Genomic DNA, 27,374 nt, shown 5'->3' on the forward strand with positions numbered 1-27,374 from the left:
CCTGTGCAACTGGGTCCTGGACTTCCTGACGGGCCGTCCCCAGCTGGTGAGGGTAGGAAACAGCATCTCCACCCTGCTGATCATCAACACTGGGGCCCCACAAGGGTGCCTTCTCAGCCCTCTCCTGTACTCCCTGTTCACCCATGACTGCGTGGCCATGCACGCCTCCAACTGAATCATCAAGTTTGCAGACGACACTACAGTGGTAGGCTTGATTACCAACAACGACGAGATGTCCTACAGGGAGGAGGTGAGGGCCCTCGGAGTGTGGTGTCAGGACAATAACCTCACACTCAACGCCAACAAAACAAAGGAGATGATCGAGGACCACATCGACGGGACAGTAATGAAGAAGGTGGAAAGTTTTAAGTTCCTCGGCATACACATCACGGACAAACTGAAATGATCCACCCACATAGACAGCGTGGTGAAGAAGGCACAACAGCGCCTCTTCAACCTCAGGAGGCTGAAGAAATTCGGCTTGTCACCAAAAACACTCAAACTTTTACAGATGCACAATCGAGAGCACCCTGTCGGGCTGTATCACCGCATGGTACGGCAACTGCTCCGCCCACAACCGTAAGGCTCTCCAGAGGGTAGTGAGGTCTGCACAACGCATCACCGGGGGCAAACTACCTGCTCCCCAGGACCCCTACTGTCACGAACGTCGTCGGGGAAATGACCGGACCAAGGTGCAGCGTCATAAGCGTACATTTCTTTTTATTTTGAATATCGCCAACAAAAGCCTCTATGGCCAGGGTGTGACAGTACCCCCCCCTCCCAAAGGTGCGGACTCCGGCCGCAAAACCTGACTCTAGGGGAGGGTCCGGGTGGGCATCTACTTCGGTGGCGGCTCCGGTGCGGGACGCAGACCCCGCTCCACCTCTGCTCCACCCACTTTGGTGGCGCCTCTGGACTGGGGACCCTCGCTGCAGGCCCCGGACTGGGGGCCCTCGTTGCAGGCCCTCGTTGGAGGCTCCGGACTGGTACCGTCGCTGGAGGCTCCGGACTGGGGACCGTCGCTGGAGGCTCCGGCCTGGAGACCGTCGCTGGAGGCTCCGGCCTGGAGACCGTCGCTGGAGGCTCCGGCCTGGAGACCGTCGCTGGAGGCTCCGGACTGGAGACCGTCGCTGGAGGCTCCGGACCGCGGATCAATTCTGGAGGCTTCGTGCCATGGATCACCACTAGAGGCTTCGTGCCATGGATCATCACTGGAGGCTTCGTGCCATGGATCACCACTGGAGGCTTCGTGCCATGGATCACCACAGGAGGCTTCGTGCCATGGATCACCACTGGAGGCTTCGTGCCATGGATCACCACTGGAGGCTTCGTGCCATGGATCATCACTGGAGGCTTCTTGCCATGGATCATCACTGGAGGCTTCTTGCCATGGATCATCACTGGAGGCTTCTTGCCATGGATCATCACTGAAGGCTTCTTGCCATGGATCATCACTGGAGGCTTCGTGCCATGGATCATCACTGGAGGCTTCGTGCCATGGATCATCACTGGAGGCTTCGTGTCATGGATCATCACTGGAGGCTTCGTGCCATGGATCATCACTGGAGACTTCGTGCCATGGATCATCACTGAAGGCTTCGTGCCATGGATCATCACTGGAGTGAGGAGACGTATGGACAGCCTGGTGCGTGGAGCTGCCACAGGGCTTACCAGGCTGGGGAGACATACAGGAGGCCTGGTTCTGGGAGCAGGCACAGGACTCACCCGGCTGGGGTGACATACAGGAGGCCTGGTTCTGGGAGCAGGCACCGGATACACTGGGCCGTGGAGGCGCACTGGAGGTCTCGAGCGTAGAGCCTGCACAACCCATCCTGGCTGGATGGTTACCTTCGCCCGGCAAAGGCGGGGCGCTGGCACAGGACGCACTGTGCTGTGCAGACGCACCAGAGACACAGAGCGCAGAGCCGGCGCAGGATATCCTGGGCCGTAGAGACGCACTGGCGGCCAGATGCACTGAGCCGGCACCATCCGTCCTGGCTGGGTGCCCACTCTAGCCCGGCCGATGCGGGGAGCTGGAATGTAGCGCACCGGGCTGTGAACGCGCACTGGAGACACCGTGCGCTCCACCGCATAACACGGTGCCTGACCAGTACCACGCTCCCTACGTTAATCACGAGGAGTTGGCTCAGGTCTCCAACCTGACATGGGGGGGGGGGGGGGGTGGCCTCCCGTTCTTTTGTGCCAGCCGTGACCCTGTGTAATCCTGGGCCCTTTTTCTCGCTGCCTCCGCTTTCCTCGCTGCTTCCACCTGCTCCGAAGGCAGGCAAACCTTTCCCGCCAGGATCTCCTCCTTTGGACGGCGATATTCATCAGCCTTTGCCCAGGGTCCCTTGCCTTCCAAGATCTCCTCCCATGTCCATTCCTCCAGAAAACGCTGCTCCTCCTGGCCACGCCGCTTGGTCCGTTTGTGGTGGGTAGTTCTGTCACGAACGTCGTCAGGGAAATGACCGGACCAAGGTGCAGCGTGGTGAGCATACATTTATTTGTATTCTGAATGTCGCCATCAAAAACAAGAAACAACAAAAACGAATGTGAAGCTTACTAGGGCTATACAGGCCACTAACAAAGTCACCTACTGACAACTAAGGTGGAAAAACAGGCGGCCTAAGTATGATTCCCAATCAGAGACAACGATAGACAGCTGTCCCTGATTGAGAACCATACCCGGCCAAAGCATAGAAACAGAAAACATAGAAATAAAGAAACTAGAATGCCCACCCTAGTCACACCCTGGCCTAACCAAAATAGAGAATAAAAGCCTCTCTATGGCCAGGGCGTGACACCTACACCACTCGATGTCACAGGAAGGCCAAAAAGATCATCAAGGACAACAACCACCCAAGCCACTGCCTGTTCACCCCGCTATCATCCAGAAGGCGAGGTCAGTACAGGTGCATCAGAGCTGGGACCGAGAGACTGAAAAACAGCTTCTATCTCAAGGCCATCAGACTGTTAAACAGCCATCACTAACATTGAGTGGCTGCTACCAACATACTGACTCAATCTCTAGCCTTTTTAATAATACAAAATTGGATGTAATAAATGTATCACTAGTCACTTTAAACTATGCCACTTTATTTAATGTTTACATACTGTACTCTATACCATCTACTGCATCTTGACTATGCCGTTCGGCCATCGCTCATCCATATATTTTTATTGACATAATCTTATTCATTCCTTTACACTTGTGTGTATAAGGTAGTTGTTGTGAAATTGTTAGATTACTTGTTAGATATTACTGCATGGTCAGAACTAGAAGCACAAGCATTTCGCTACACTCGCATTAACATCTGCTAACCATGTGTATGTGACAAATCAAATTTGATTTGAACTTTGCCGCATTTACATCAATGTCCATTTCGTCTCTGATCAGTTCATACATCTCAACAGCTAGCAAAGCCGCACACAGTTCTAGGCGTGGGATAGTGTGGGCCGGACGAGGGGACAATTTTGATTTCCCCATGACAAATCCAACATGGCATTGACCTTCCGAGTCAATAACTCTCAGGTAGGCTACCGCTCCTATGGCTACTGTAGAGGCATCCGAGAAGATGTGTAGCTCTCTTCTTTGAGTGGTAGACAAGGAGACTGGGATGTAGGTCCGCTGAATATACATATGTTCCAACTCCATCAAAGATTCCTTCCACACTTTCCATTTCTCTTCTTTTTCTGTGGGAAGGGGGGCATCCCACTCACTCTGATCAGAAGAGAGTTCTCTTATTAAGGCTTTACCTTGCATTGTTATTGGAGCCACGAACCCAAGGGGGTCATAAAGACTATTCACTGTGGACAGGATGCCTCTCTGCGTAAAAGGCTTCTCATTGTGGGACACCTGGAATGAGAAGCTGTCTGTTTCCAGGTTCCAGGAAAGTCCCAGACTCCGTTGAAAGGGGAGAGGATCCATTCCGAGGTCCAGGTCTTTTAAGTCTTTAGCACGGTCCTCCATAGAGAAGGCTTCCATAACTGTTTTGCTATTGGATGCAATCTTGTGTAGTTTCATGTTGGACCGCTAACATTGCTTGTGTTTTTCTTAGAATGTTGATAGCTTCTTCTGTAGTAGCTACTGATGTCAGCCCATCATCAACGAAGAAGTTCCTCACTACATATTGCTTGGGTTCTGACCCGTGTTCCTTCTCACCCTGTAGAGCTGCTCGTCTCATGCAGTAGATGTTCCCAAATACATGGACTTTCATCCTGTACTCAGTTATGTTTCTATCTGGGTTGTTGTCTTCATACCAGAGAAACCTTAAGTAATCTCTGTGATCCTCACGTACACCAAAACAGTAAAACATTTGTTGCACACCTGCCGTTAGTGCAATGCAATCCTTGCGGAAGTGCATTAGGACGCCCAAGAATGTGTTGTTTAAGTCTGGACCACTGACACTTAGCACTGGAGTCAAACACCACTCTTATTTGTTTAGGCGTTTGTGGGTGGTTAACACCAAATATGGGCAGATACCAGCGTTCTTTGTCTCCTAGTGGCAGAGAAGGTTCGGCTTGGTCGTTATCCAGCAACTTTTGGATGAAGTCAATAAAATGACGCTTCATATCAGGCTTTTTGTCTAAAGTCCTGCGAAGTGATGTGAGACGGTTCATGGCCTGCTCCCTGTTATTAGGAAGGCAACGTCTAGTGGGGTGAAAGGGTAGTGGAGCCACCCAGTTGTTTCCATCATCCTGGAAAACCTGTTCGTCCATAATGTCCAAGAAGGCTTTGTCCTCCACTGATGGTGCTGGTTTATCATTGTCTTGTGTTTTGTCGAACACGGAACATCCCAGGCTGTCTGTGTTCAGAGTTGTGCTCGGATCTCTCGAGTGCACTGTAGAGGGAGAGATGTGTTTCTGAGCTACGCTGTTGTAGTTCTCTTTTACCTGGATGATGTCAGGGCAAGGGCTCAGATAGGATGTGCGACCATTTTGAAGTATGTTTGTCCTGAACACGATGACACTGGCTTGTCGGTGAGCCGTTCCCAGACAGACCTTACCCACGATGACCCACCCTAGAACGAGTCGCTGTGCATAAGGAGTGTCGTGGGGCCCATTGATTTGCTCTCCTTTAGTACCCTTAAGATGTCTCATCCTAAGAGCAGGAGGATGGGAGCGTCTGGGTCCACAGCTGGAATTTCAACTAACTTATGTTTTAATTCGATTAAGTTAACTTAGCAGAGTTGTCAATTGATGTTGAAGAGATTGAAAAACTCTGTCTTGGCCAGAGATTTGTTGCTCTGTTCATCAAGCACTACATGCATTTTGACAGCTTTCTCTCTTTTCCCAGCTGGATAAGCTTTGACTAGGCATATTTTTGAACATGATCTTGGATTGACTGCCTCACCACAGTACACTTTGAGGTGACAGATAGAAGAGCATTGTCACCTTGCTCCCCGCCATGCTCTTTCTCTGCGGTAGCGGTGTCTGTATTTGAAGGGGCTGGGCTTGGATGCAGAGCAGAGAAGCAAGATGTCTGTCGCTGTCACACTCAGAGCACCTTACAGTCTTTACAGTGTCTTGCTGCTGTACCTGGCAGGTTTCTCACTTTTCGTAGACACCTGGGTAGTTGAGGTGTAGAGGGTGAAACTGGGGTCGTTTCTAGTTTTCGCCAGATTCCTGATGAATCTCGAGAACAAGAATGGTGGGAATGCTACCCGATAGTCCTCCTTGTATTTGGATCCCTGTGCAATCCATTTTTCTTGTAAACTGAATGGAAGTTTCTCTACTATAGGGTTTACCCCCCGAGATGTGTCCAGATAAGCGAGGCCTAGAAGGTACCCTTCTACTTTACCACACTCCAGTTCAAGAAGAATGTCACCTAGTTCTCTTAGTTTGTGATTGTCTTTGTTAGCCAGTTTTGGAAAATCATCAATTTTCTTCAACAGTGCATTCTCGATCACTTTGGTTGTACCATAGCACTCTTCTAGTCGTGTTAACTAGTCATGTTAAGCCCTGCTGTTGCGTTGAAAATATGGACAGATCTAATTCTCTTTGCTTGCTCAGACGACACTCCCCTTGGCCACTTGGTAATTAGATCTAACTCTTCGCTGGCTGATAAATTCAAGTCTCTGGTCACATTGAGAAAGGATGCTTTCCATGCCCAATCATTTTCAGGGCGATCATCAAACTTCAGGAGTCTGTAACTCACCATCTCACGGCGTAGGTGGTACTTGATGAGGTCTGATGCCACTTGTGACTCAGGGACGCTTTGTGTGTGTGACTGGAATTGGGCTTGTTTTCCATTTCCACCATGCTGCTGTTCATTTCTTTTGAGCGGAGAGTCTCTGCTCATGCTCTGTTGTTTGCTACTTTCTGGATTGTGGCATGTAGATGGGTTAACAGTAAGCTCTTGTGTCTCCACTTCAAATAGAAGTTCAGCAAAGTAGGGCCTAGCATGTTGTTCCACATACTCACATCTACGTTGGACTGGACTTAAGGGCTGTGTCCCTGTGTCTAGTTCTTTGCGAAGCTCTCTGCGTTCTGATCCTACAGCTTCTTCAAAGGCTGCAGCTTCAGCCAATGCAGCAGCAGCTGTTCTCTCAACTTGGAGAACATATAAACTTGCATTGAGGTCAGCTTTTTGCTTCAACAGAAGCTTCCTTCTCAGCATAGGAGACTTGAGCACGCGCTGCGTTCACCTTGGCGCGTGCTTTGATGGCTGCAGAACTCGCCGCTAAGGATTTGCTTGACTGTTTTGATGACTTTGATCTTGTAGACTGAGACTTGGTCCCAATGTGCTGAAGAGGCTCCTCCATCTCTGTCTGTCGAACACTTGGCTCTGGTTGTTGTATCGTAGACTGCTGGTCTTCCCTAGGATCAGAGGCTTTGTTGGTAGAAACATAACCACCGCTGTGTGGTTATTCTTGTGCTTGAGCCCGCCGTGATGATGTTTTTTCACTATTCTTCCCTTGAATTGCGTTCCCATGCAAAACTAGACAGATAGCTAACAACTAAGTCTTCAATAAAACTCCCAAGGCGTGACTTTTCTTGAATGAATATATTGAAAATGTTTGTTGTGAAAAAACAAATATTTTCCGAGGCTGAAGTGTGACAAGAAATAACTGCACTGAAACACCTGCACCTTAGAGTTGTTTTTAGCTGCTTCTATGTGTGCAGAATGAATTCTCCCCATTTACAAGAACAGCTCATTGGGAAGAATCAATGGATTTCTTAGAAGTACATACAAACAGTCTTGTCGATTATTTAAATGGAGGCAAGAATTAGTCATCCATTTGGAAACATGTACCATAGCTTCAGTTAACTTGTTAACAACCAATTGTTTATTTTTGGAGTGTACATACAGAACTGTATTGTCTGCATACATCTGTATGTTAACTTGTGGGCAAGAAAGTGGGAGATCATTTATATAGATGGTAAACAGAAGGGGGCCTAATATTGACCTTTGTGGGACGCCAATGTTATAGTAAAGAGAGTCCGACTAAGTGTCCCCCAAACGAACCCTTTGACTTCTGTTTGTCAGATGGGAATGCATCCAACTAATGACTTCAGTGGACACATTAAGGGAGGATAGTTTGGATAGGAGGACCTCGTGATTCACAGTATCAAAGGCCTTTTTAAGATCCAAAAAGACTGTGCAGACTTCACCACCTATGTTCCAGTTTAGATTTAATGCACTCCAGAAAATAGCAATTGGCTGTTCGATAGAATGGTTAGTTCTGAAACCAAATTGCATTTGATGTATGGAGTTGCCCTGAATGAGGTGATCAGTCAGATGATCAGCCACCCATCTTTCAGCTACTTTTGATAGCACTGGAAGCATGCTTATAGGTCTGTAATTTTCCACCAGTGTTGGGTCACCAGATTTTAAAACAGGTATCACTGCAGCAGACTTCCAAGCATTGGGGAAGAACCCATATTTGATGGACAGATTAACTAGATGTACAATAGGGGCAATCAGAGAATATTTTTGTCTCTTCAGGAATACATTGTCTAGACCAAATACATATTTTGTTCTAGAGCTCCTGAAGAAGCTAATAATACTGTCAACTGCTGACGCTGATATTTCAGGAATTCTGAATATTGGTTTATTATTATCTATGGGAGTGAAAACTGTGACCTTGGTTGAACATCTTTGAGTCAGTTCCCTGAGCCAGTTCTTTGAGTCAGGTTGAAATAATCGGATCTTTCCTGCAAGTTTTGATTTCACAGTTTATATTGAAATCGCCCATGAAGATAATCTCCTTCTTATGATCACATTCTTTAAGCATGGCATTTAGATGGTCTTAAAACGAGATATCAGATGTTGATGGTCGATATAATCCAATAGAATGTGGAAGACATTCAGCCCCATACATTCAATGACATTGGCATGTTTCCATATGATACGATTGCATTTTAAGTTCTCTTTCATGTACATAAGCAATCCACCCCGTCTGCCCTCTCCCCTGTCCCTCCTGAATATGAAATGTCCAGGGACATTAAAGCAGAAATAGGAGAATATTTCTTCAGCCATGTCTCAGAGAAACAGAAAAAAATCTAGATTAGAGTCATTCAATACATGTTCTACCTGTTCACTCTTAGAAATAATGCTACGAATATTCAGATGACCTCCCAATATCCCTCTAGGCTTGGAACGAGGGTCCCAGAGCATTTTAGCCCGATTAACGGTTTGAAAAAGTTTCATAGTACAATGTTTAAAAAAAGAAAAAAGCCATGTTAGCGACAGAAGTTATGCTCACATACACAGTGTCCTTCTCTGAACCAGATAATATAGGTTGCTCAAATATAAGTTATTTCAATCCTTCATCAATGATTTCGGTCTGGATGGCTAATTAGGGGGACTTTTCTCCACTTCTTCCAGAATTACATCCTCCATATCAGCCTTTTTTTCTGCAGGTGACCTATCTCCAGACTCTGATGGGGAGCTTGGTACCCTGGGCCGCTTGGGTGTATGTTGATTCCGGATTGTTTGAATGAAAGCCAGCATTGATGTTTGGCTGCCTTCTATTGTATTCCCCAAAGAGTTGCACCGCCTTCGGGGTCCCTTATTACCCTCAAGATTTTCTATTGGGTCATGATTGTCACTGGTCTCAGTAGCTACTTTCCCAGCTTTATTGTTAGCATTTTTCCTTATTTTTCGTTGAATAAGAGGTCACTGTTGCAGACTCTGGCTCACCAGGTACCAACTCCAATGTTTCATTCACTCCGTCTTTGTCTGGGAGCCGAGGAATTATCTTCTTCAACCTCAGTCTCACTGAGATCAGTCATTTCTGCTGAGATATGTGATACGTCTGCCCTACTCATGGGGACAGTAATTGTTGTCCTGCACATAGTGTTACTTACTCGACCGTGGCTCTGTATGGGAAACCCTGTTTTCTTGAGCATCCTCTTCTTTCCCTAGATAACCATTGGGATCCACACAGGAGAGGTGGTAACTGGGGTCATAGGTCAAAGGATGCCCCGCTACTGCCTGTTTGGAAATACTGTCAATCTCACCAGCCGTACCGAAACCACAGGAGAGAAGGGAAAAATCAACATTTCAGAATATACTTACAGGTAAGGATAATAACGGCTTTATTTAGATGAATGAGACATTGCTGTGAAGTGCTGATCCATCCTTTGTAAGATTGTGCATGGCATGTTATATTACTGTTGCTGACACCTGTATGTGTGTGTCTTGGGGGTTGGACTAAATGAAGAAAAAAAAAACTTCTTTTGAAGCAGCTTTTGGGAACAACATATTGTTGAATTCTGTGAAAATGTGGGAAATACATTTTGATTTCAGATGTTTGCAGTCAGCAGAGAATGCTGACCCCCAGTTTCATTTGGAGTACCGAGGACCCATCACCATGAAAGGCAAGAAGGAGCCCATGAATGTGTACTTTCTGTCGCGCAAAAGTACTGAAAGCATAGTTTGATCATAAAAGCATTCTCCTTTCCCCAGTGGGCAAAATGCATAAAGGTGTAATTTTGGGGTTCTAATTTGGTTTTATGGGTTGAAGAGATGTCAGATAACCAAATTATAACCAAGAGAAGATGTCCTTTTCTGGTCGTGAAAAAGAGATGATAAAAAAACGTTTTACAATCAGCATAAAACCAGACCATGACGTACGCCTGACCAGTTTTGCTCACTGGGTCACTTGTCAGTTTCAAGAAGCTGCTCTATCTAAAGACATAATAATTTTACCATCTAGAAATATACCTTGTTCTCTCCTTCACCAACAGTTATTCTTATTGTTGGTATGTACAGTTGAAGTTGGAAGTTTACATACACTCTTAGGTTGAAATCATTAAAACTCGTTTTTTAACCACTCCACACATTTCTTGTTAACAAACTATAGTTTTGGCAAGTCGGTTAGGACATCTACTTTGTGCATGACACAAGGAATTTTTCCAACAATTGTTTACAGACAGATTATTTCACTTATAATTCACTGTATCACAATTCCAGTGGGTCAGAAATTACATACACTAAGTTGACTGTGCCTTTAAACAGCTTAGAAAATTCCAGAAAATTATGTAATGGCTTTAGAAGCTTCTGATAGGCTAAATTACATAATTTCAGTCAATTGGAGGTGTACCTGTGGATGTATTTCAAGGCCTACCTTCAAACTCAGTGCCTCTTTGCTTGACATCATGGGGAAATCAAAAGAAATCAGCCAAGACCTCAGATTTTTTTTTTAGACATCCACAAATCTGGTTCATCCTTGGAAGCAATTTCCAAATGCCTGTACAAACAATAGTACGCAAGTATAAACACCATGAGACCACGCAGCCGTCATACCGCTCAGGAAGGAGACGCATGACCATCGTTATGTTTGGAGGAAAAAGGGGGGGGCTTGCAAGCCGACGAACACCATCCCAACCGTGAAGCACGGGGGTGGCAGCATCATGTTGTGGGGGTGCTTTGCTGCAGGAGGGACTGGTGCACTTCACAAACTAGATGGCATCATGAGGTAGGAAAATTATGTGGATATATTGAAGCAACATCTCAAGACATCGGTCAGGAAGTTAAAGCTTGGTTGCAAATGGGTCTTACAAATGGACAATGACCCCAAGCAATCTTTCAAAGTTGTGGCAAAATGGCTTAAGGACAACAAAGTCAAGGTATTGGAGTGGCCATCACAAAGCCCTGACCTCAATCTTGTAGAAAATTTGTGGGCAGAACTGAAAAAGCGTGTGCGAGCAAGGAGGCCTACAGACCTGACTCAGTTGCACCAGCTCTCAGGAGGAATGGGCCAACATTCACCCAACTTATTGTGGGAAGCTTGTGGAAGGCTACCTGAAACGTTTGAACCAAGTTAAACAATTTAAAGCCAATGCTACCAAAAACGAATTGAGTGTATGTAAACTTCTGACCCACTGGGAATGTGATGAAAGAAATAAAAGTTGAAATAAATCATTCTCTGTTATTATTCTGACATTTCACATTCTTAACATAAATTGGTGATCCTAACTGACCTAAAACTGAATTTTTACTAGGATTAAATGTCAGGAATTGTGAAATACTGAGTTTAAATGTATTTTGCTTAAGTGTATGTAAACTTCCGACCTCAACTGTATGTTTGTTTCAAGTGACAAATAAGGTACATTTATAGGTTTAATTTAGTATGATATGACACAGATGAAGAACGTATTTTATGGATATACTGTAGGTTACGGGCACGTATTGAAATACAATGTCATGTATTTTTTTTCTCTATCCATTCCAGCATTTGAAGTAGTATTTTACACTCAAAGTATTCTGTATTCTATGTATTTATTCACTGATGTTGTATCTGTGCACTGATTGTATTTGTTATTTTAATTTGTGGTGTAATATACATGTATAGGCCAAAATGTATAGGCCAAATCAAAATCTCAGCTGTGAATTCCATATTCTGTAGGACACACTGAACTTTTGGTATTATGTATTAAACACATTAAATATTTCACTTAACCATCCAAATACATTTTAACACCAATATGCAGTGTTGTGTAGTAGTGAACTACATGTAGTTCAACTAGTAATTTAACTACATTTTGCAGTAGCTTGGTGGTAGTTGAACTAAATTCAAATCTAGGTAGCGTTTTCAGTAGTTAATTACTTTCTTTGCCATGTAGTGGTGTAGCTAACTGCTGGAACTAAACACTACTCTTTTTGCAAAAATAAAATAAAATATGGGTGAGGTAGGCAATCATTTCCTTTCTTTTTCGGCCTCAGACCTGCCTAATTCTCACTTGAAACAGTTTTTGTGTTTAATAGGCTAAATTACATATTCTGTTAACATATGACCCCAATGTGATCTGTTCTTGGAATTTGTAGTCTATGACATTTCAGATTTACGTATCGTAATTTTCACGATTTGTTTCACATCTCAGTGCTAGAGGCGTCATTACAGACCTTGGTTTGATTCCAGGCTGTATCACAACTGGCCGTGATTGGGAGTCCCATAGGGCGGCGCACAATTGGCCCAGGTTAGGATTTGCCTTGTTTGAACAAGGTAGTTAACCCACTGTTCCTAGGCCATCATTGTAAATAAGAATGTGTTCTTATCTGACTTGCCTAGTTAAGTAAACTAGATTTTTCTCAAGGGTAGATTTAGTGTAGCTTAACTTCTTCCAGTGTGAAGTAATTGGTAGCTTGGTAAACTATATTTTCAGAGTAGCTTCCCTAACACTGTCAATATGTTGTTCTGTAAGTGTAACATTTATTTTGAACTACACTCACCCAAAAAACCTTGTTAATGTGCAAGTGCCTCACAACGTGGATGCTATTGTGCAGGGGCAGACTATTGTTTCATTTATGATTTTTGTTGATTAAAAAGAGGCTACCAGAGCTGTGGTATTGTTTTTTTGTTCGTTTTTATTCCTTATTTCCACGCTGGCATGTAATGGGGTTTGTTGGGTAGCCTTGTGGAACCAGCCGAGATCGGGCTGCTTCCACCAGGCTAGATAGTTGGGACAATAATTGGGAGAAATGTATGAAATATTTGAATAGGGGTGGACTGTCAAGGAATAAGTGAGGCAAGAGGTAATTCTACTGTACATACACTACTGTACCAACTGAGCAGAGGAATTAGAAAACAGTTCACGCATTTTGAACAAAGTCACTGTTTGCAACTGAAATAGTCAACCTTGCAGAAGCAGAGGAAGTCATTCTTGGTTATTGCGCTCTCAAGTGGCCAGTTGTAGAACTGTTGATACTAACAGATCAGAGCCTTGGCAAGGCTCCATAGTTTTAATTTGTGTTCTGTTGAAATAACAGAGTACACAAAGGAAAGAAATGTTTAGCACCATGTGTCCTACGCACCCTCACACCCACTCACCCACCTTGCCTAATGATCCTCAATGATTTTTGTTTCTTCCTATCCCAGTATTGAGGTACACATCATATAGATATCTCAATCAATCAATCAATCAAATGTATTTATAAAGCCCTTCTTACATCAGCTGATGTCACAAAGTGCTGTACAGAAACCCAGCCTAAAACCCCAAACAGCAAGCAATGCAGGTGTCGAAGCACGGTGGCTAGGAAAAACTCCCTAGAAAGGCCAGAACCTAGGAAAAAACCTAGCGAGGAACCAGGCTATGAGGGGTGGCCAGTCCTCTTCTGGCTGTGCTGGGTGGAGATTATAACAGAACATGGCCAAGATGTTCAAATGTTCATTGATGACCAGCACGGTCAAATATCTACACTACCGTCAACAGTGAAGAGGCGATTCAGGGATGCTGGCCTTCTAGGCAGAGTTGCAAAGAAAAAGCCATATGTCAGACTGGCCAATAAAAGTAAAAGATTAAGATGGGAAAAAGAACACAGACACTGGACCGAGGAACTCTGCCTAGAAGCCCAGCATCCCGGAGTCGCCTCTTCACTGTTGACGTTGAGACTGGTGTTTTGCGGGTACTGTTTAATGAAGCTGCCAATTGAGGACTTGTGAGGCGTCTGTTTCTCAAACCAGACACTCTACTGTACTTGTCCTCTTGCTCAGTTGTGCACCGGGGCCTCCCACTCCTCTTTATATTCTGGTTAGAGCCAGTTTGCGCTGTTCTGTGAAGGGAGTAGTACACAGCGTTGTACCAGATCTTCAGTTTCTTGGCAATTTCTCGCATGGAATAGCCTTAATTTCTCAGAACAAGAATAGACTGACGAGTTTTAGAAGAAAGGTCTTTGTTTCTGGCCATTTTGAGCCTGTAATCGAACCCACCAATGCTGATGCTCCAGATACTCAACTAGTCTAAAGAAGGCCAGTTTTATTGCTTCTTTAATCAGAACAACAGTTTTCAGCTGTGCTAACATAATTGCAAAAGGGTTTTCTAATGATCAATTAGCCTTTTAAAATGATTAACTTGGATTAGCTAACACAATGTGCCATTGGAATACAGGAGTGATAGTAGCTGATAATGGGCCTCTGTATGCCTATGTAGATATTCCATAACAAATCTGCCGTTTCCAGCTGCAATACTCATTTACAACATTAACCATGTCTACACTGTATTTCTGATCAATTTGATGTTATTTTAATGGACAAAAAATGTGCTTTTCTTTCAAAAACAAGGACATTTCTGAGTGACCCCAAACTTTTGAATGATAGTGTACACACGTCAATACGAATTACAACTCAGGTACATAATCAATCAGACAACATAAATTAAAGCTTGCCATGTCCTATAAAATAAATCAAATAAAATGTTATTGGTCATGTACACATATTCGGCAGATGTTATTGCGGGCGTAGTGAAATGCTTATGTTTCTGCTCATTAGGGCGCACACGTCACCAGCATTACGCGCATAATGACACTCACCTGGACTCCATCACCTCCTTGATTACCTGCCCTTTATATGTCACTCACTTTGGTTTCTTCCCCAGTCGTCATTGTTCCTGTTTCATGTCGGGGGCGCTGTTTGTGTCTCTTGTTTTGTTCATTTATTTATTAAATGTATTCACTCCCTGAACTTGCTTCCCGACTCTCAGCGTACATCCTTATAAGTGCAGTAATACCTAACAATACACACAAATTCCCAAAATGATCAAAACAATTATACGGTTGTGGATTCGCCTATTGTGCATTTGATGTTCTCCAAAGTGAGACTTTGTAACATGCCATTAACCCATTGATTGTAAGATGGTGGGTTTGGCCTTTTCCGGTGTTCCATGTTTCTGGCAATCAGACAGGCATATCCCAAGGCATTTGATTCTGCCTTTTCTATTCCTGAACTACCAGAGTTGTCCCAAAGATAGCTATCAGTGGGTCATGATTTATACAGTAAGTACCTGTGTTATATTGGATAGTGCATAAGAAATTGCATCCAAATAGTCTGCTATATGTGCAAACCAAAATATATGTGCATGAGTTGCAGTGGTATGCTGGCATCTTCCACATTAAGGGGTCAACTTGGAAGTAGAATTTAGCCAGTTTGGCATTAGTATAGTGACTTCTTTGTATCACTTTGAAGTGTGTAAGAACATCCCTGGTACAGTGCATTCGGAAAGTATTCAGACCGGAAAGTATTCGGAAAGTATTCAGAGTTTTTCAACATTTTGTTACGTTACAACTTTATTCTACAGTCTTGGCACACCTGTATTTGTGGAGTTTCTCCAATTCTTCTCTGTAGATCCTCTCAAGCTCTGTCAGGTTGGAATGAGGGAGCATCACTGCACAGCTATTTTCAGCTCTCTCCAGAGATGTTCGATTGGGTTCAAGTCCAGGCTCTGGCTGGGCCACTCCAGGACATTCAGAGACTTGTCCGGAAGCCACTCCTGCATTGTCTTGGCTGTGTGCTTAGGGTCATTGTCCTGTTGGAAGGTAAACCATCACCCCAGTCTGAGGTCCTGAGCGCTCTGGAGCAGGTTTTCATCATTGCTCCGTTCATCTTTCCCTCGATCCTGACTAGTCTCCTAGTCCCTGCCGCTGAAAAACATCCCCACAGCATGATGCTGCCACCACTATGCTTCACCGTAGGGATGGGGCCAGGTTTCGTCCAGACGTGACTCTTGGAATTCTGGCCAAAGAGTTCAATCTTAGTTTCATAAGACCAGAGAATCTTGTTTCTCATGGAAACAGAGAATGACACAAAAAGTAAAAAAATATATATTTCCATTGTGGTCCTCATGAAAATACATGGATACTAATTATACACAAGATTATAACATGAAAACAAAATATATAAATCTCAAATACATCTCATCAATAGGGAGGAAACTATAAAGAATGAATTAAAATCGATTACCATGTAACGTTCATTGAAAACAATGATACATTCTTTAAGCCTGTGCATTTTAAGCCTGTGCATTTTGCCCATAAACCATTTCTTAAGGTTTATCTCTATAGCGTAGCATGCAGATTGCGTGGGTTCAAACCCAGTCAGGCACATAAGAACATGTATCTGCTCTTCAACAAACAAACACACTTACCCAGTGTGTGGTCATATATTGTGGCAAATCTGTCTTCAAGCGGAATAAAAACATTCAGATGATATCATACCTGTACCCTGTGATCAAAGTTGTTTGTTGTGAGTAGCTTTGTGTGGTACACGTGTTTCATTAAACCCAACAAAAAGTACATCTCAGAAAAGGAAATGAGGACTCAAGGCAGTGTTTTGGCTCTATCTTGGCTACAACATGTACACTTCTCAATTCAAGCACAGCCATGCACTTGTTCACAAATCCAGAGAATATTGTTCACAACTCCAGAGAAGCCTCACAAATTTCTTTAGTCATTAACTTCTTCAATGATTTATCATTATTATCACCTTCACCATCCTTATCCTCACAGTCGACCACAAGCTTCCTCCAATAACTTCACACTTAATACTTTAAATTATATAAATGATATACACATCTGACAGTGACATACCATTTGTCTACGTTCAAGAATGAATGGGTGAAGGAGTGTTTCATTTTTGAGTATGTCTACTCACTTTCTCTTGAGGCCACTAAGGTTAACCTCTATTACTGCCACGACATATCAACCACAGACCATAATGTTTTTACTATACTAAAATAATCACCTGAAGTCTGTCTTTCAGACATTACAGCATTTTAGACATTTACAGTATAACAAAATGAGGGAAGTCAATTAAATATAATCAGTGGTTTGTCTGTGGCCGCTATCACTCCACCTTAGTCAGGTAAGGAAGTGATTCAGAACATACCTATTTTCCTGGCATCTGATTGGCTGCTTCTGTCGATGGACAGTGCGTAAGTTTCTCTTCCCTTCATACAATGTCTCATGTGAACAGTGCCGTTTGTTTCTTAGGTCAAATTCTTCTTGGTCATATTCTCAATTCTTCTTGAATGTTGTCAAAGATAAGGTAACTGTAAAGTCATTTATACAGTTCTTCTATGAGCACTTTAATGAGTGTTATGGTTATGTTATTTTGGCAATGTGTTTGGTGAATTGATTTTAACATTGTAATTTCTTCAAGGTCTTTGAGATGATTGTGGCAATTCAACTGACAAGTATTGCGATGGAAGTAACTGCTGTGCTTGTAAGAATCTTTCTATTTGACAAATAATTGTTATTCTAGGATTTCTTTAGTATCTCCTTAAAAAGAGACATATTTTACAAAGTGTTTTTAATTGCATGGTAGTAACTAGGTAGGCCAGACTTTCATGCTTATTAAAAAAACACAGATTTTTTTACATTTTTTTGCCGAAAATCAGGCACATGATGACTAGGAGGTTAAGAATATACAGATGTCGGATTTGATCAGTTTCGTCGCAGGGGTAAAATAATCCTGCAGCTGGATACATTTGGTATGTTTGTACATTTGACTGTAGCAGTCGTATAGGCCCTCAGTAGTACAACATATATTCTGTCTGGTGCTTTAGCGTTTGAGCAAGTGAGAGAGATAGAGGGTTTTCAGTGAATTTATGTAAATCACAAGGCTCATTTGAATTTCCTGCGGGGCAGGAACATTCTCAGCGACAACAGCGTGATACAATTAAGATACTACACCTTTATTGGATGTGAGAGCTTATAAAGCATTTGACTATATTTCACCATATGAGTATCTTGTACAGCTCTACCACAAGCAGAGCTAAGATGAGACCTAGTGCAGAGATGCCCATCAGTGGAGGCCTTAGCTTCAGACCCAGTATTGCTTCAGACCTGTGTCGCTGAGCAGCAGGGTCCCCAGGGTGGATCTTAGCCCCAGACCTCGACTCTGCAGGGGTCTGTCGCCCAGCCCAGACCACTGCCCCCTCATTCTCAGGTAAATGAAACAGACTGAATTTAGGCATTTTAAAAGACAAACAACTGGTTCCTATATCAGGATTCTTTTAACAAGCCTAAACTACTTGTCATTGTCTTAAAATGAGGGATTATCAACACAATTAGGGGTCATCAACATTTAACAATCAGTTATTATTTAGAAAAACGATATGCAAGGCCATAATAGTTGTACAGATATTGAATTTTAACATAGATTCTTATTTGACTTTATCTTCACATTTGTTCCCCTCTTACGGATACTTCCACATGTTCTCAGCGCCACAAGGGAATCAGCTGGTAAAATGACTATGATAATGATAATTAGACACTGTATGGTACAATACAGATACATACTGTATAGATACAGTATGAGACAGTTTGAAAGTCAAACTCAATAAAAATATTTTATCACCTGGTTTTCATCCAAAACCACATTTAATTAAGGTAAAATATGTAGCAAGCCCTCAAGAGGTTTGTCTTCAACTCAGTTCTATAGGATGGGGATTTTTCCACATGAGATCTACTGTCAGAATATTTAGCAAACAGAAACCATCTGTGTTTGTCCCTGACTTGACTCATGACAGACATTTGATTTGTCGGGGAAACTTAAACTCAATCGAATGATTATTTGAGTTATGACTCCAGAAGGCTACACTGCAGAGTGGTGGTAATAACAATGATTTATTGTAGATGTTTGACACACTATCAATAGAATATGGGATTTTGATGCCTGCCTTGGTACAACACACAGTTCATGTAATGGAGTGTAGTTTAGATCTCTCTTAATCTCTTTCTGAAGGCTAAATTAATACTAACAATCCTTAAGTATTGTGTACAGTTCTCCCAATATAAATACCCATGGTTTTTACAAGCAGCAGATCCACATGTTCTAAATTTTCCACAAATCCTGGCAAAGGCTTTCACAGTAAACCCAGAGGCACCAGTCGCTCCACAATCACAATCAGTGCAACCAGCGCAGGTAACACAGTCTGACCAACAGCAGCAGCAGCAACAGCAGCAGCAACAGCAATAGCAGGTAGATAATAAATGACAATCAAGTCTAAATGAACCTATTTCATGCAAAATAGCAATATGCTTCTGTCTTTTTTTATGAAAAGGTGTAGTTTCTTCTAAATTTTTCGGCAACTAATGGTAAAGATTCAGGAAGACAATTTGAATTATTTTCACAGAATGAATTGTATTGCTTTTATTGTACTACTGGTATTTGTCTCATTATACTGTGGGCCAATTCTGTTCTAGAATGCTCCATTTGGAGGTCTGAACTCTGAAGATCAAAGATCCCTATCAATCTACGTTTATTTTGAAACTCATTGAACTCAATAAACTCATTGAACTCAGTGACAAAGATCTATCTGCAACAATATATAAAGAATGCATTCATTTCACACGTTCCTCTTTATTTCTCTCTCTCTTTGTCCGACAGATGGCAGGTAGACTGGGTCTCATTGGGGAAGTACTTGCCCGGTTTAGGGAGAAGCATGCCCACAGCCAGTCAGCCCATCGGCACTGTGGCCTGAAATCCAGAGCTTCCCTCCTTCAGTCTGCCCTCGCCTGGCCTCCTACCCACCATGGGGTTCTCTCCTGGGGGTCTCCCCAGCAGACAGGCCATCTATCCTGGGTTGGTGGCCAACGTAGGTCTGCCTATCCCTGGAGCCTTGCATGATACCACGGACCCTGCCTTTGGTCTGGACACAGCCACTCCCCCATCACTGGTCTAGCACGGTCACCAATCAAATTAGAGATGGGCTTTGTCCTGGAGACTGCGTCCACTACCCCGAGTGTTGCCATGGAGACCAACACGGACATCAAGCCTTGAGAAAAACACCCACCACCCCTCAGATAGAGATTGTGTTAAGATACAAATTGAACTTGCGTTGAGATTGTTACTATCTGAAAGGTTTTGTGTTAATGGGTAATAATGAAACATGTAGCCTTCGAGTAGCACTGGCGAGTAGGAGTTGTATTTATATGTGTTGCATTTGTTCAATAATATTTCAGTGTTTTACTATGTATTTAGAATTAACAGGGTTGGAAGTTAATTCTTGACCGTGTTGTGAGTTTCGGTGTATAAAGTCCTACAAGAAATGCTAATAAAACCCCAGACCGGCATTTTGACAACCTCTGGAGTCATCTTCAATCTTGTTGCAACAACGGTCTATTTCTGTTGTCTCAATTTCCTTTCTTGTCTCCACCAGTTTATCTGTGGCATTGACGACATCTAGCTTTCAAATAACTAATCCCAAACATAATTGCTGCCATGGTAGCTGAGAGCTTTAGATCCCGAACCTCCATGTTGCAGGCCGTTTACGTACGTACTAATTATCTCCTAATTATATAAATACACATCATTCAGATAATCAGCACTAACTCCCTTCACTTCATCTATGTGCCTTAAATACCCACTCAGAGATGAAGAAAGACAGAAAACATAGAGAAAACCACACATTTTCCACTTGAACTTAATTACTTTTTAATTACTGTAGGTTTCGTCACATATGGCACAATATTCCATATGTAGTGCACTATATAGGGAATAAGGTGCCATTTTGAAGGCAGCCTAGATGTATCCAAGCACAGGAGGGCCCATGTGAAGCCTCTAGCTAGGACCTGGATTATAAATGATGGTCACACTTTATTTGGATAGTCCAGCAGGTCCATCTGTAGATGCTCTACAGATGGTTATACTATCACCAAACTATAGTATCTGTTGATAAGAAAATGCTTGGTTATGGTTAAGGTTAGGTTTAGAATAAGGGTTAGGGTAAGGGTTAAGGTTAGGGTAAGGGTTATGATAAGGTTTTAGTTTAGTGTTAGGAGGGTTAAGGGTTAAGGTTAGGGTTAGGGCTACAGTTAGTGTTAGTAGATTGTTATTTGAAATGTTACTGATAGTCCGTAGACCATCTACAGATGGACTATCCTAATAAAATGTTACTGAAATGATCGACGGGTAGAGAGGCTATTTTTCAGCTGTTTTTTATTAAGTTTACTGGGATACCCACACGACAGGTCTAGGTGATAGAGGGAGGTCAAATACACGACTATTCACCAGGGAATGGATTCAAACGCAAAAAGCAATGTGAATACTAGAGCATAGAGGATGTAACACAGAGATATACTAAGTAAATATGAATATCTAAAATGCACACTTTAACATTTTTTAATAACTTAAGCCACTGTCGTGTCTTTACTATCCTTAATGTGATGAATTATGTTGAATTATTACAATGATTAAATTAATCCCGTAACAATTAACTCATTAGCAATCTTGGGGCACCACGGAAAAAGTGTATTTAATGAGTTACCGTTTTCCGAATGAACTCTTAAAGATCTCTTACATTTCAGTCATCAATAAATCATTAGTTAATTTACCTTCAGTCTCATTCTGAATGTCACAAAATCCTTGGATATCTGTACGAACCCTAGCATAAAGGATGAATAAGTGTTTGTTATTATGGGTACATCAGACGTACCAATGGTCGTTTGATAGGGAAATGTTCTTTTCTCATCTTCGGTCGAGTTTCAAGACTATTTTACAAATATAGCTGCAGACTGTGAATGTGAAGTCTTTAGTTTTGTAGATTTCTTAACCATTTGTAATGTATTCAGCTGGTGCTGCACATAACTGGTCTATAGAGTGGTAGCCATTTAAATCGCCAACCATTTCAACATGTAGCTACAGCTCCATGCTCTCTGGTCTATAGAGATGTTCTTCTTCTCTGTTGAAGTTTCAGTGTTTAACCATTTCGTACCTTCCAGCTCACGCTGTCGGTCCCGCTGGTCTAATGTAGAGCTAGAACCATTTTACATGCATGTAGAAACCCGGCAATGTACTGGTCTCTAGAGATTTACATTTCTTAACCATTTCAGGGTGTCGACACACATGTTCTCTGGTCTAATGTTAATTTCTCGCCGACATAATGTCTGTGCTCAGGTGGGTGGGGTCACAAACTGGTTAAGACTTTATATGAAAAACAAGTCTTTCATTTAGAAGGCTAACATCACATTTCATCTTCTCACAAATAGTTTCATATTTATTCATATAAGTTCCCCAAGATTTGGACGTGAACCTGACAACTGGGAAATATACACATTCAGAGATACAGTTATGTTGTTATACTGTTCTTAATTACTCACAAATTAGTAACACATCTGACAGGAGTGTTCTTTAAGTAACCACGGACCCTTCCAACTGCTTGGATTACAGAAATATTGTTTCACTATCCAATCTTGGATGTCACAGTACTACAAAATCTCTCTCTGTTGTAACGAAGGGATTTTTCCTTCCTTTTTTCTTCCATTGTGTGGGAGAGAGAGAGTTCTTGAGGGTATTTACAACCATCATAAAACTGTGGTGGGAGAGAGAGGGGGGAGGGCTGGCGCCTATGATCCTCACCCAAAAGCGCAAGTCATGGCACCACTGTTAGGATTGATAATATAGATATGCTCAGCGATTCACAAAGTAGACAGCAGTACTAGGCTGACAACAGTGAAGCGCGAGGCTAAACTTCTCCACAGTTGTTGTCCTGCAGCTATGTTGCAGCAGAGTGGTGTGTATCAACAGACATGGGCAGATTGATACTCTGTATAAGTGCATCATCTTACATCGCGATTATCTGAAGTATTTTGGTTCATCCTGCTGCTCATGGCAAACTCATATTGCAGAGTCTTAGTTTAAGTAGGCCTAGCTTTAGTAGACCTTTCTTTTAATAAATTGACAAATTGAACAAAATCCCTCTTTTATTGAGGGCTTCATTGGAAAAGTTTGTTAATAATGTAAGTTGACAAAAACGAAATTAAATATTTATGGCCCCCTTCATGACGATAGAGGGAAATCTGGGGTAGCTCCATAGCTATATCTTTTCAGGGTACATTCATCTACCTCTGTGCCAAATGTGGTGCTTTTATCAAAATGTTTACTACTTTTAGATCTGTGTGTATTGCTGTGTATTGTTAGATATTACTGCACTGTTGGAGCTTGGAACACAAGCTACACCTGCAATAACATCTGCTAAATATGTGCATGCGACCAATACAATTTGATTTTATTTTATTTGAGTCCACATTTTCATCTAGCCCCACTAGTATACAAAAGAGAGACTATTTTTCATTCCTCCATATTAACACATAATCATAAATTATGTTTTATTTCGGTAAATAGTTTCTTGACAAAGTCCTACAATTTCAGAAGGATAAAATTGACCCCTGTTGGTGCTTTTATGGTTAAGACTGGTCTGTGGCTAGGAAAACTGTTTTTACTATATGGATGGTCACAAGAAAATGTGAATTACTTGAAACAGTTTTAAATGACAAAACCATGCATTGGTAGTTTGTTACTCAATATTTTGAAATCTATAACCACTGAGATGAAGCCAGGTGTGCAAAACGTCATATGTCATATTCATACACATCATAGGATGATATCTTAACATTTATCCTTAAAAGCTGCCGATAAAATACAGGGTGGGGGGCATCTGTAATTACAAACAAAACCTAAACGATATTTGGAGATCGTTCATATAGATAAACATTAGCTGCCAAAGCATGTTTTTCAATTATCAAAAAATGGCTTGACTGGTCACCAAGTCAACATCAGAAGTTGGAGCTCCTTTTGTTTTTGGGGAGAATAAAAAGGAAGCAGATCTCACCCTCAAACATCACACCCTTCTTCAGCAATCCTTCGATACTCCTGTGGTGCTGCACTACTAAAGGTGAGCTTCAATATTTGTCAACGCAAAAGGGAAAATAAACTAGGGAAAACTACTTCAAAAAGGGATGGGGGATTTTTCAAAATGTTCAATATTTTTCGTCAACAGAATCATTCAAGATGAAAACCTTCATTTTGATTGCCTGCATCCTGAGGACTGCTCTCTGCCGCCCTGTGAGTTCATTTCTCCATTGTGTTATTTATAGACTGAGTGTTGCCTTTCCTATTTTATGTTTCTCTATTATTCAGTACAAAATACCTCAACCATTGTGATATTCTGTGATATTCTGATATTCTGAAATTATATGTTTTTTCTTCTTCTTTCATTTACAAATAAATGGATTGGAAACGTTTACAAGCAGTATTCATATTTTTATTCATTATTTACTGTGATTACAGTGTCTTTATAAGTGTTCAACTTAACATTCATCTGACATTCATCTGTACTTCACAGCAAAGGCTGGTCATGGAGTTTGACTTCCAGGCTGCCAATGCTCAGGTAAGAAGCACTGCTAGTCCACACCTGTTGTTTACGAAGCTGTAACGGGTGACGCTCTCCTCATCCTCGGATGAGGTGAGGAGAGAAGGATCCTCAGACCAAAACGCAGGCTTTGGGAAATAAGCCATCTTTATTTAACAACGATGATGGCAACACGAAACGAAACAAAACACTTTCAAACTACAAAACAAGAAAACGACGTTGAACGAAACCTGAACATAAACTTACATAACTAAACATAAACTTACGTACAGGAAACGGACGACATCGAAACGAAACAAACAAACAAACAAACGCTACAGTCCCATGTGATACGAACGTACATACAGACATAGGAGACAATCACCCACAAACAAACAGTGAGAATGCCCTACCTAAATATGACTCTTAATTAGAGGCAAACGCAAACCACCTGCCTCTAATCAAGAGCCATACCAGGCAAACCGAAACCAACATAGAAACAGATAACATAGAATGCCCACCCAACCTCACGTCCTGACCAACTAACACACAAAAACTAACATAAATAGGTCAGGAACGTGACAGTACCCCCCCCACAAGGTGCGAACTCCGGACGCACCAGCACAAAGTCTAGGGGAGGGTCTGGGTGGGCATCTAACCACGGTGGTGGCTCAGGCTCCGGGCGCGGTTCCCACCCCACCATAATCCATCCTAGCCCCCTCCCTTCAAGAATGTCCACCCTCTTACTTCCCCCACAAAATCCTCCTAATAACATATCTAATAATGACAATACCGGGACAGAGAGATAAACCAAGACAGAGGGATAGATAAGACTATAGAGGTAGATAAAGATAGAGAGGGAGATCAGGATAGAGGGGCAACTCCGGACTGAAAGGCAGCTCCGGACAGAGAGACAGCTCTGGACTGATTGGCAGTTCTGGGTATCTAGCCTTTTCAGGCTGAAGGGCAGCTCATGGCTGACTGACGACTCTCGATGCTCATGGCTGGCTGACGGCTCTCGACGCTCATGGCAGGCTGACGCTCTCGACGCTCATGGCAGGCTGACGGCTCTCGACGCTCATGGCAGGCTGACGGCTCTCGACGCTCATGGCAGGCTGACGGCTCTCGACGCTCATGGCGCTCTGACGACTCTGGCTGCTCATGGCGCTCTGACGGCTCTGGCTGCTCATGGCGCTCTGACGGCTCTGGCTGCTCATGGCGCTCTGACGGCTCTGGCTGCTCATGGCTCGCTGGCGGCTCTGGCAGATCCTGTCTGGTTGGCGGCTCTGGCAGATCCTGTCTGGTTGGCGGCTCTGGCAGATCCTGTCTGGTTGGCGGCTCTGGCAGATCCTGTCTGGTTGGCGGCTCTGGCAGATCCTGTCTGGTTGGCGGCTCTGGCAGATCCTGTCTGGTTGGCGGCTCTGGCAGATCCTGTCTGGTTGGCGGCTCTGGCAGATCCTGTCTGGCTGACGGCTCTAGCGGCTCCTGTCTGGCTGACGGCTCTAGCGGCTCCTGTCTGGCTGACGGCTCTGTAGGCTCATGGCAGACGGGCGGCTTTGCAGGCTCATGGCAGACGGGCGGCTTTGCAGGCTCCTGGCAGACGGATGGCTCAGACGGCGCTGGGGAGACGGATGGCTCAGATGGCGCTGGGGAGACGGATGGCTCAGATGGTGCTGGGGAGACGGATGGCTCAGATGGCGCTGGGGAGACGGATGGCTCAGATGGCGCTGGGGAGACGGATGGCTCTGGCCGGATATGGCGCACTGTAGACCTGGTGCGTGGTGCCGGAACTGGAGGCACCGTGCTAATGACAAGCACCTTCCTACTAGTGCGGGGAGCAGGAACAGGGCACACTGTATTCTCAAAGCCTACTCTATCCCTGATGCGTGGTACCGGCACTGGTGACGCCGGGCTGAGGACAAGCACATCAGGATTAGTAGGGGGAGAATATACAGTGTGTACAGGGCTCTGGAGACGCACTGGTAGCTTAGTGCGTGGGGCCGGAACTGGAGGCACCGGGCTAGATACACGCACTACAGGGAGAGTGCGTGGAGGAGGAACAGGGCTCAGGATACGCACTGGTAGCCTAGTGCGTAGTGTATACACTGTAGGTACTAGGCTGGGGCGGGGAGGTGGTGCCGGAAATACCGGACCGTGGAGGCGTACTGGCACTCTTGAGCATTGAGCTTGCCCAACCTTACCTGGTTGAATACCCCCGGTTGCCCGACCAGTGCGGGGAGGTGGAATAACCCGCACCGGGCTATGTAGGCGAACCGGGGAAACCATGCGTAAGGCAGGTGCCATGTATGCCGGCCCGAGGAGACGCACTGGAGACCAGACGCGTTGAGCCGGCCTCATGACACCTGGCTCAATACCCAATCTAGCCCTACCAGTGCGGGGAGGTGGAATAACCCGCACTGGGCTATGCACTCGTACAGGAGACACCGTGCGCTCTACTGCGTAACACGGCGCCTGCCCGTACTCCCGCTCTCCACGGTAAGCCTGGGAAGTGGGCGCAGGTCTCCTACCTGCCCTTGGCCCACTATCTCCTAGCCCCCCCCCAAGAAATTTTTGGGAATTACTCACGGGCTTTTTTGGCTTCCGTGCCAGACGCGTTCCCTCATAGCTCCGGTTCCTCTCCTCGGTAGCCTCTGCTCTCCTCCGTGCCTCCAGCTCAGCTTTGGGACGGCGATTTTCTCCTGCCTTAGCCCAGGGACCTTCTCCATTCATTATTTGCTCCCATGTCCAGAAATCCTTTCTCTCCTGTCCCCTACTCCGTTTCGTTTTCCTTTGCCGCTTGGTCTTAGCTTGGTGGGTGATTCTGTAACGGGTGACGCTCTCCTCATCCTCGGATGAGGTGAGGAGAGAAGGATCCTCAGACCAAAACGCAGGCTTTGGGAAATAAGCCATCTTTATTTAACAACGATGATGGCAACACGAAACGAAACAAAACACTTTCAAACTACAAAACAAGAAAACGACGTTGAACGAAACCTGAACATAAACTTACATAACTAAACATA

The 27,374-nt window shown here is 43.8% G+C and overlaps 1 protein-coding gene across 1 annotated transcript in view; it reads left to right on the forward strand.

Annotated features, from left to right (window-relative positions):
• LOC129841377 (guanylate cyclase soluble subunit beta-1-like) overlaps positions 1-12,787 on the forward strand; it is a 54,628-nt gene extending 41,841 nt beyond the window's left edge. Inside the window, exons 12-13 of the mRNA XM_055909624.1 lie at positions 9,371-9,525; positions 9,755-12,787. Of these exons, the coding sequence (XP_055765599.1) occupies positions 9,371-9,525; positions 9,755-9,887 (288 nt within the window). The 3' untranslated portion in view covers positions 9,888-12,787. The remainder of the gene's footprint in view (positions 1-9,370; positions 9,526-9,754) is intronic.
• Positions 12,788-27,374: the final 14,587 nt, after the last annotated feature.

This window comes from Salvelinus fontinalis, chromosome 42, assembly GCF_029448725.1.
Source record: "Salvelinus fontinalis isolate EN_2023a chromosome 42, ASM2944872v1, whole genome shotgun sequence".
NCBI classification, from domain to species: domain Eukaryota; kingdom Metazoa; phylum Chordata; class Actinopteri; order Salmoniformes; family Salmonidae; genus Salvelinus; species Salvelinus fontinalis.